The sequence below is a fragment of the Rhizophagus irregularis genome, chromosome 6 (assembly GCF_026210795.1).
Source record: "Rhizophagus irregularis chromosome 6, complete sequence".
In the NCBI taxonomy this organism is placed as follows: Eukaryota; Fungi; Glomeromycota; class Glomeromycetes; order Glomerales; family Glomeraceae; genus Rhizophagus; species Rhizophagus irregularis.
In genome coordinates, this window is record NC_089434.1 from 4530813 (window position 1) to 4542184 (window position 11372).

The 11372-nt window shown below is 31.3% G+C and overlaps 2 protein-coding genes across 2 annotated transcripts; both read right to left on the minus strand.

Annotated features, from left to right (window-relative positions):
- Positions 1 to 5178: 5178 nt before the first annotated feature.
- On the minus strand, positions 5179 to 7993 carry OCT59_026662 (uncharacterized protein; the record flags this gene model as incomplete). Its single annotated transcript, XM_025310630.2, has 9 exons — positions 5179 to 6354; positions 6435 to 6674; positions 6759 to 6837; positions 6905 to 7113; positions 7179 to 7308; positions 7403 to 7447; positions 7543 to 7577; positions 7723 to 7857; positions 7934 to 7993. The coding sequence occupies 9 exons, from the start codon at positions 7991 to 7993 to the stop codon at positions 6238 to 6240; spliced, it is 1050 nt and encodes a 349-aa protein (XP_025180488.2). The 3' UTR covers positions 5179 to 6237.
- A 564-nt stretch (positions 7994 to 8557) lies between these two features.
- OCT59_026663 (uncharacterized protein) lies at positions 8558 to 9662 on the minus strand (the record flags this gene model as incomplete). The annotated part of the gene is made up of 4 exons (XM_066143326.1): positions 8558 to 9054; positions 9136 to 9210; positions 9288 to 9420; positions 9570 to 9662. 4 exons carry the CDS (start codon positions 9660 to 9662, stop codon positions 8558 to 8560), a joined length of 798 nt encoding a protein of 265 aa, XP_065992855.1.
- Between the last annotated feature and the right edge of the window lie 1710 nt (positions 9663 to 11372).

Consider the following 11372-nt stretch of genomic DNA (forward strand, 5'->3'; position numbering starts at 1 on the left):
ATTTCTTTAATTATGAGAACGTTTCACGTTGTATTTTGATTCTCATTTCAATCAATTTTGAAACGTATCATTAAATATTACAGTGATATTATTCTTTTTCCTAGCTTACTGATAGCATGAAAGAGAGCATGCGTGTGCTCTGTCATTAACCATTCGACACGAACATGAGAACCTTGAGGGACAGAATACCCAGGAGGATAGGTGGCTGAAGTTTAATTTACTGCATAAAGATTGAGGCACCCGAGAAGAGTTTGAAGACCAAAAAATCATATATTTATACTTCTAGATTTGTCAATTCACTTTTTTTTATCACTTGGATCGTTAAATTTTTAATAACAGCAATAAATACAACTGAAGGATGTTACTTTATCATGAGCAAAAACGGAACTTTATTAAATAAATTTTACATTTATTGAGTTGTATTATCGGAACGACAAAAAAAGGGATTAACTACCACTATAACGATAAAGCTAAACTTAAAAAAAAAAAGGAAAATTTGTAAAGTAAAAAGAGTTGTAATCATCCAACAAAGTGATCCAATAAAATTATAATTGATATACATCTTTAATCTATTCATCGTACGGGATTTATAAATTTGTTATAATCTTTCTATTTATTCTTGACGTGTTTCTTTCTTGTGTTAGTTTTGTTGCTTTCTTCATGATGGAGAAACAAGAATTATTGATGTCATCCATCAAGTATTGCTGATTACAGTAATACAATTTATTATTTCATTTAATAGTTCACATGATTTTTCTTAAATGTTGTCGTTGTTCTATTTACAATGTCAAAATAAGCATGACTTATTAAACTGATCACAATATGGTTCCACCTTTTGCATGTTAAACGTAGAAGAATTCCTACATAATAATAACTGATATATAAAATGATAGACTATGCCAAAATAATCAGGTATAAATTATTATTTATCAAGTTTCGGAATATAAAGTGTTATCGCCAATCGCCAATCGATCAAGAAAAATTTATGGTTATTGATAAATTTTTTTTTTCACCTCTGAATATAAAGAGAATATAATATATATTAATAAAAATATTTTAAATATTTCTAATCAATACTCATACTTTTAATACTTACGCCCACTCTACTAAGGTAAAGGTCGTCGATAGGAGAGTATTGTGAACTTCTGATAAAATTGAGAAGATGCGGTCAGTCTTTATCAATAATACTGTGAAAATCCTATCTATGCAAAATTCTTAGAAGTCTTACATTCTCAGAAAAAAATCCATACTTTTGAACAGCAAGTATGAAGTGGAAAGGGCCATTATCCGTCGTGGCTTTAAGTAAAATTTTATCCATTTCAGTAAGTGGTGTTTGCTATTTTGCTGTAAGAACGAAGATCGTGGCCAATTTCAAACTTCAAAGTATTCTGAAATAAGACTTTTATTGTTAACATTCTAGTTTGAACGAAATTGAAATTTAATTGGAATTAATGATTTCGTTTGTCTATTATTTATAAATTCGGAAAAAAATATCGAAAATAAAATACAATGAATGATAAATAAGTAAATTTAATACTATCTAGTATTAAAAAAAAAAATTTGAAAAAATGCTCTATTAATTTAAATAAATTTCAATACCGAATATAATAATAATTGGCGACGAGTATAATTTTGTGAGTTGTAACGAAAGAAATGAAAGGACTTAAATTTAAATTTTTAAATTAAGAAATTCAACTTTAGCTCATAGTTTAAATATAAATCTAATGATCTAGTGATCGGTTGATCGACACTCCCATGTCGCGTAAAGTTCAAAACTTCTCGAACTTTGTCGTTAAACATTCAAAGTTTCAAACCACTTGCCTCTAATTTTCGATCGCCAACCATCTTTTGAGCTTGTAAGAAGACGACATTGAGCGAATGCGTTTGTCTCGTCTTCGGAACAACCAGCCGTAATTCCAGACAGAACGTAAGTGGACGCAGAAACGGCAAAGGACAAAGACGTCGCCTACTGAGAAAGAGACGAAGTTACGCTCATGATCAAGAAAAACAATATATTTATCATCAGCAGAATCATAATCTACTCCTTTAACACCTCGACATCATTATTCTTTGCTAAATAATAGTAATGCATCGATGCCAGATCTTTCAAAAAAATTATCACCACAAAATCACGGCAATATTAACAATTCGCTTAAGAAAATTAGAGGTAAAATTGACAAAGATTATTCACCTGAATATTTAGTGAATTAACACAACAATAATGTTTCTTTGATTCACAGTTTTACGCTTGATCTCTACCGAGAAATTTATTAGATCTTTTAACACGCGTTATTTACTTTTCAATTCAATTTTTATTGAATGCACTCTTGACCGCGACTGGAAACTAACCTACAAATCGCCAACTCGTTTTACGAGATGGCCAATATTATTATCAACCATAACAAGTATGAAATACTAGCGAATAATACCAAATTATGTAACACCGACATCGACATTAAAATCACACACAACAAATCCATCAACATACGTACTTCTTCACGTTCTTTCTCTCCCTTTGGATCTCCGATTCTTTGGTGCCAATCTTTTAGATATTCTAAATTAAAAGATCCTAGCATTTGAGTTCTATATTCAAGATACTACCAGACCCGTTTTTAGGAATGACTAATACTTTTCTACAAGCATGACCCAAATGAATTTCTGGGAATGCCCCATGTGTCTTAATTCACATGTCCTGGCAAATAATGATTCGGTTCAAGGCCTCGACAATAAATACTAGCTTCATAGCTTCCCTCTTCTGGTAGAACTGTCGATTCTAGTTCAGTATAAGGAGATTCTCAACGCAGGGATGTCTTTTCAGTACATCCTTTCTGCAACCCAACTAAAGTCTTTCGCTTGCCTTTTCGAAAATACAAGATCAGATATGTGTCAGGATATTATTTTTCAGAATATGTTATAATTGGTATAGTTTGAAAGATATTTAATCGTCAGAGAGAAAAATTTTCAACACTATTGCTATATATCGCTTTACGATTATGAGAGATTCATGATATGGCGGATGTTAGACAGCAGCGTATGAAAATCCGCTAATATATCACTACAATGACTGTTGTTAAAGCAGTGCTGGCAAATACACAAAGAAAACCTGTCTTCTGATGATATTATTGATGCAAACCCCTCATTAGATTGTATTAATTTAGGAAATAATACTTCAAATATCTGTTAGAGAAAATGGAAGGGAAAATGGAATTTCTCACGGTTTTAGTTACAACATAGATTTGATCGAAATGATGTTCTAAACCACAAACACACAGTGACACAGCTCAGGGATACACTTTAGTTGTATGATTCTAAGTTGCTGTTGCGCATTCAACTTCTAACCAAGATTAGATATGGCTTTGTCCTTAAGAAACCATCGACGGTCTAATTTCTAATGAATATAAGAGGGAACTCTTCTTAATTACAAGATTGCTCGCATTCACTGCGCTCGAAAGGTTACCAGATGAGCATGTGCTACTCGGCACTCCACATTTTGGTGTGATGATATCTCCGAGTGGCGTAAAAATATTTCAATTAAACTGATAATCTCATTACAATTTCGCGTAAGGGCAAAAGGTATTATTATCCGAAGCTAGAGTTTTGTATCGCTATGTTGTACTGTTTATGATTTGTTGAGAATTGCTCAACTACCTTATTTTATTAATACAAAGGAAAAAAAAAATAAATAGAGGGGCAAAAGAAATATGGCAATATTTTTAGAGATTACACTACTGAAATTCAGAAGTTAAAAACGTGGATTAAAAGCCATTGGAAAAATTTTTATTCACAGAAAACGCGTTGATCTTTGTTTTAGATTGCATACGATAAGCATTAATTTTGAGGAGCAATAGAGGAAGAAAGAAGAGGAGATTAAAAATCAATTGAAAGAGGCGAAAAATTAATCAATAAGCGGGGGTCTTTACGTTTGATAAATCGGCCAAAAACGCAATCATATAGGAGTTTAATAGGAATATGAATTAGATATTGAACATATGAAAACCCGATGGAATCTAGGGCCCATCATTTAGAAACAGACACAAAAGAGAATAACTTATCAAGCAAAGAATCAGAGCCACAGGAGAATTTCGAATCGATGAGAAAGATAGATTTTAATGCTATAAAGATTTGTTGTATTATTTATGGATTACTTTAACTAAGCGTCAACAAGACAGAACGAAAGTATGTAATCCGAATGAACCAAGTGACAAGACCAATAAGTCGACTAGCAAATTGTCACCCATCAAGTCAAAAGTCAAACAAACAAAAGAAACAGAAATTTCAAGAAACACCGGACGAAGGGTATCTCAAAAATTTTTAATATTCGTGTCCGCAGATTTTCCAGGACAACTATGTTCATTAGTAGTAATTGTTTTAACTTCTAAATTGCCTTTTAAATTTATTATAGAAATTGCTTCACAACTTGAACTACATCATCTATCATTTGGGTCAAATACTGAATTTCAATTATAGGAACAAATACTTTAAAGAATGACCAATGCATATTTATTTTTTTATACTCAATCTTTGAACAAGTTTGCTTCAGAGTAGGAAGCAAGAACATACTAAGAAAGCAACAAGAAGTGCTGTGACAGGTGCTTATCTCTTAACATGCACAATATCAATTCAATACTCTAGCGCCAATTATAGATTGTAAATGATGATGTAGCTTTTTTCATCAAATTTAAAAATGTTTAAATCATTAGGAGATACAGCCAGGTATTTGAAAGGTTCCTATATTTTATCTTTTAGAATAGATAATTATTTATTATTTAAATAGATATATTAAGTAAAATTGTACGAATTCATATAAACGATCTTTAATTAATGTCATGATCGGGAAATTTTTTGGGGGATGAAAAGGTGACATGATAAATATCCGGGGTTGTCGATGTGGTTAAATTAGGTTAATTATTTTAAAAATTTTTGAATTTTTAAAATATCTTGAGATCTAGTGATCATAGAAAGATGAAATTATATTTGTTAGATTCCTCTTATTAAGGCGCATTTAATGGTAATAAAATAATAACTCTAAAATTGATAAATAAAAGGTTATATTAATATATAAAATTTTAGATTTTATAAGTTATCCTATCACATAATATTTGTAGAAGGACAATTTTATTCTATCAGATTCTTCTCATTAAGACGCATCAAATGGTGGTAATTTTATATTTCTAGGGTTAATAGATAAAAAAATATTTCAATTTAAAAAATTTAGCTACTATTTGTTATAATTTGTCGATCATTTACTTTTAAAAAACCCCATTAATCAAATTGAACTTTTTTTTTCGATTTTTACTTAGAAAATACTAAAGAATTTATTACAAAAATATTGGTTTATGTAATAAAATATTTTAAGGTATTTAAAAGTTTCTTTAATTAAAAAACAAAATTGTAGGCAAATTTGGCTGCAAAACAGTTTAAGGGATAGTAACAACCGATAATTATCTTATAGTTACTTTGCAAAAAATTTGCCAACTTATCGTCAATAAATAGTTTCGAAATAAGTAATAAAAGTATTAATAAATTAGTGGCTAAAGTAGGAGATTAGGCGAAAAAATTAAAGATGTTTTGTCGAATTATTAGATATTATTCAACGAAGCTTATTATTTATTTATTTGATAGATAAATCAGATTTTATTTAATTATTGTAATAATTGTAATAGCAATTTTCATTGTAATAATACATTGTAATCGAAATGACTGATAAAAACGCAAATAATAAAACAGTATTATAATAAAATTCGCTATATTTAATAAAAACGTTATATCCAACCCAATTTTTATAATTATTAGCGAAGTTTCGGTCATTTCTAGATGGCACTACTAAATTTTTAGTCATTAATGTTGTTAGATTTGCTAAATTTGATGGCGTAATCTGTTGCCCATTTGCGAGTGACGTTTGCATTGATGAATGAATATATATCATTAGCAAATTGAAGAACATTTGGATTTGCACATAGCCAAATGGTAAGCTGAAAGATCGTATCCATGTTATTAAAACATAGTGGAAGTGTAGGCGAAGCAAATGCATTAATCAAATGTAAAGAAGCTAATATATTTAAATCTCTTGATCCTGGACGTGAAGGAGCTGATGTACTATCAAGATCATCCGTATTTCTATGGACTTCTATAATTAATACTATCTGAAAGACGAAAGCATATCTATATAGGGTATATTCATCGTACTTTATCGGCAAAGTGTAAAATTTATTGAATATTAAAGAGAAAGAAAGTCATTTAAACTCTCTTTAGTTTTCTTCTTTTAATGATCCTGCTGTTATCATCGTTATCATCAGCGTTTATAACAACTTCATACTCGGTATACTTTCTTTTGTTTCCGGTATTGCCATTGATCTAGTATTTATTTTTACATATATTATTTAAAGATTATTTAAAGATTATAATAACAAATCATAATAAATTTATTTACTTACTGGAATCCCTTGAGCTTTTAACAATTCTATTTCATATTTAGTTAATTGAAGACAGAACCCTGAGTTGGGTTCTATTATCGATCTTCTTTTTTTTAAATGATTAAAAGCGTCAAGATAAGTGAGCCCTTGCTTCAATAGATAAGCCAAAACCAAGGTAGCTGAGCGGGATACACCCGCCCAACAGTGAATTAGGACACGTCCACCTTCTTGATTTGCTTCATGTATAAAAGCATTTGAAACCTATAAATTTTATAAAAATTAATTATTATTTTCATCCAAACAAGAATATTCATATAATTATTAAAAATTATAAAGTATACTTACTTCAAAAAACTTCGATATTTTTCCTTTTGGATCGTCTGAAACGTACAGCCTTAGGTATTTAGGTTTCCAATCGGGGTACCTAATTAAAAAAAAAATTTAATAAAAAAAAAAGATAAAATAAAAATAAATATTATTTAATCACTTACTTTTGTGAAATGCAATAAGTTATCCGCGATGGCCCAAAAAAATTTATACAAGGGGAGATATTGACGATATGTGAAATTTTATTCTCGGCTAACAACCTACTATTTGCAGCAGTTACTGCATCCGATATGTATAAGAAATCTTCAATTATTTCTGTAGGTTTATCAGCCTTATTGGCTAGTTCAATGGCAACTACCGACAAGCTTGTCTCCTAAAAGAATTTATTTATTTAAATATTTATTTAAATCCAAATTTGTGTTTGAGTTATATACATACCCGAGTAGAGGTCTTAAAGTGTGGCACTTTTACACCTCCAACGAATTGATCTTGATATAACATCGCTCTATCTTTAATAGGTAAGATAGATAATCGGATGTCACCAACAGTGATAAATTGTGTATTCATACTAAAAAAATAACGATGATAACAATTAATATACTAAATTATTTATTTAGTCACTTCACACAAAATAAAATATTGCTAAAAACAAGGCTTTTTACTTTGTTATTGTCAAAAAACTGATAAAAAAAACCGAAAAAATTATGCTAAAGAAAAAAAAAGAATTTATCAGTATTATTATTTATAATATAAATATAAGGAAATGAAGAGTATAATGAGCGATAACATCAATTCTACATACATGGTAAAGAAAGAAGTGTAAACCTCTGTAACGGACTAACGGTTCAGTTAACGGTTTTTTGTTTTGTTTTATAGATTATTTTGGTCAGCCGGCTGAACTAAAAAGGAAATGATCAACCAACAGTTTATTTTGACAGTTTTGACAATTTGTCCAATCAGAAATGACGCGACAGTGACGCACCGTGAAAGATGAAATCCTCACGTGATTTTTCAATTTATACTCTCCGCTGGGGGGTTGGATTAACTCGCATCCGTTTAGTTTAGTCTCGTTTTTGTAATTCGTGCTTCTAGCATTTGCTGTAATACCGGTTCTTGTCTATATTATAAAAATAAAGAGTGTGGTACGCATTTAATTATATGAAAAAAAAATTGTTACACCGAATTTTACTAACGTGCACCTCCAATGCATTAGTCTGATCATCCGAAATCTTCGAAATCGATAATAGAGTCATCCTGATCATCGGGTAATTCGATGTTGGGATTTTTGGAGAAATAGTCAATAATAGTCTGAATTTGACTATCGAATAATTCTGAATAGAATTCGCAGTATATGTTGTGATATACTTGATTTTATCAAATCCTATTTTCTCAAATAATTTGCATATATCTCTTGCTCTCTGAGTTTGTTTTAATAAAGTGTTACGTTTAGTACCAGGAGGAAGGAGTTTAATAAGATTGTCATAAATCATACCTTTTGCTTTTTTCTCGCCAACTTTATACTCGGTCGTAAACTCTGCGGTCTTTTTATCGAATTCCACAATATAGGAGCACCAACACAATATTTCTTTTTGATTAGCTTGGAATTTCTTCATCTTTCGCATCCCATGCTTCTTGTATTAAGCACGCTAAATTTTGTAATATATTTGAGGGATTACCTGTATCAGATTTTCATGACGGGCCGTCATGGAAATTTCAACCATGTGATTTTTCTCAGGTGTCGAAGTGGCCGTGAAATCGGATACATCCTGTACAATATTCTCCGCTTCCCTCTTCTTATGTGATTGGGATTTTTCAACTTAAGAAGACGCTTCGCATAAGTCCTGGGAAGATAGTTCACGTCGGTGTTTCTTTTCCTCAGACGACTTGGTATTTATGTCATTGGGTGCAGAGTCATCTTCAGGCGTCGCATCCAACTTCTCTTCTTTAACAGGTTGCCCATCCGCGTCCAGACTGATGTTGTTGGATTGATCCTCGTCGTGCATAGTGTTCTCAGATTTTTTAGACGCCTCCTTTGCATCCCGTTCACTTCGCTTTTTCTGTCTTATCTCTTCACTAATGCTTTTCGTATGTTCCTCGATCAAGAAAATAACTGTATCTCCCACTTGCGGTTGCTCATCCACTGACGGAGAAGCCTGCTCATCCACCGAAAAGCTCTGTACCACCTTCGCGAGTCTATTCTCAAGTTCCGTATTTTTTAGTTCTTGTTCCTTCCTGAAATTCGCTACCTCGCGTTTAAGATCAAAATTCTCCGTAAAGAGGTCAGCATTCTTCTTTTTAAGCTTGTCAATCTTTCCTCATACAAAGAAGCGCTTATACTCCATTCTTCGCGCTCAACCTTTATGCTCGGCAATCTTTGCCTCCAGCTCAACGTTACGTTGTCTCAAAACTTCAAGCTCAGATGAGTAGGTAATGTTGGTAAAAAATATTCTATCTTTTTGATATCGTAACACTATACAATATATCAAATTATTTGATGCAAAGAAATTATGGGAATAACAACTCTACAATAATATATTTATTAGCAACTTTTTGAAGATGCGAGAGTTTGTGTTAATCTTTCAATCTTGTAACTAGTTCGGGCTTCGTTTCTATGCTTAACTTTAATTTTGAGGTTTTTGATTGTTTTCTCAACCATTTGATGTTCCCTTTCAGAAAGGCCCTACGTAGATCGTCAGGAGATCTAAGTTCCAATATTTTTCAAAATTTGGACAAGTGGACCACCTTTATAGAAAGCGGTTGCACTTAACTCAATGTTTATCATCATTTTGTCCCTAGTGAGACGGGCAGATTGATATACTCTTGCCATACTTCGGCTCCTCCGGAAATAGAACGGGCTTTTTCCAGGATAGCAGGTGAGTTCGAAGAATTTGTAATCAAGAAGAATGAAACTCTTATATTCATCGGAGAATAAGACATCAAGGAAAAAGCCGTAACCCATCCTGATATCGGCTGATAACTATTAGTTCAATTTTCTGCTTAGAAGTTGCAGCTGAATGTGCAACGGCATTTTATGCTCTCTGAACACATACAACTAAAAGTGTTTAAGAATAAGATCATCAACTCATCACACATTGTTTGGTGATTATTATGATCACATGCAGTATCGAAGCTGGTATCTATGCAAATCTAGATGACGATATGTTGTAACCAAAGCCATTAGAAAAGTCGTTTTTTGAGATATATCCTTCTTTAATAGACATTGAAGTATTATCTCCTAAATTAACATATTATATCATAAGTCTAGAGCAATAGCAATAGTGTCAAAAGATTTCCCTCTGCAAGCTTATTGGCCAAAAATTCACACATCATATTTAAAAATTCTATTGTGCTACATTATGCAACATTTTGATATAATTGCTTATAAACTGAGATCGATTCTCTTCGAACTTCACCAATGATGATACCGACTTTGGTCCAACGTTAAGGTGAGTAGTTTGATCAGATTTTTTTTGAAAAACTTCCACTGGTACTTAGTCCAGAAAAACTACAAGCGAGAAGAAAGCTTGATTGCAGAAAGGAACGTATTGAACAAAGAATTTCTGCATTGGGAATTTGAATTATAATCAGCGGCTCTATCAGAAGATACATTAGATATAGCCATGTGGTAAGAAGGTTTTCTTTTCAATTTGATAAATATATATCGACGTAGGTGGAATTAATGTATATAATTTGAAAATTTTTGATTAAAAATCTTATAAATTTTTCACATTAATAATAACAAATACACTATATTCTTGTTAAAACAGGGGATTCATTTTGGTCTGGCATAATCAGTTTACGGATCCGATTATCGATTGTCATCTCAGAACAGATATTTGTCATCATCGAGGTCTGCCTAAGTCACCCTTTCTAGAATTTTGGAAATTAAGGTGTGATTTGAACCTTGTTAAGATTTCTTTTAGCAATTCTTCTCCACTAGGTAATGTAGGACCCCAAATCTTGTTGTAGTTAAGTCTTTAACTATTAAATCAAAAGATCCAAAGAAGGAGTGTGATTTTGCCAAGCTCCTTTATGAATTTCCAGGCAATATAAATCTCTTAGGATCCAAAGACGAATATTAAATGGGAATCTATTGTTCTATAAACCATTTTATAAAATCAATAAAAATTGAATTAAAAAAGTAAGTGACCAGTAGTTACGTACCAGTAAAACGGTAAAAATGTAAATCAAATAGTTGTTATTCCATGATCACTAATATTCATGTGGGTTATCTTGAATTCGTTCAACTGAGCAAGCGGCTGCGAACAACTGGATCCTCGCTTCTAAAAATAGATTTCACAAATTAAACCGTCCCAACCAGTCCCAATATGATCACGTGAAACAACACTGATCTCTAAGCCACCGATCAAAATAATATATTTGATAATTTATAAATTTTTTTCTTTAATTTTCCTTTTTTACTTTAATTCTCTATGCAATATACAGTATATTAGCACAAAGACTTTTACTGTAATAAATTTATTGTTTTAACTTAGACGTCGCGCTTTAGATTTTAGAATACAGATCACACAATTTTCTAGAATTACGCTGTAAATACTAATAAAATGTGTTTCTTAACCTATTAAGAGACGATGAAATGAAATTTTAAGGTAGATATAATGTTTAAAAATT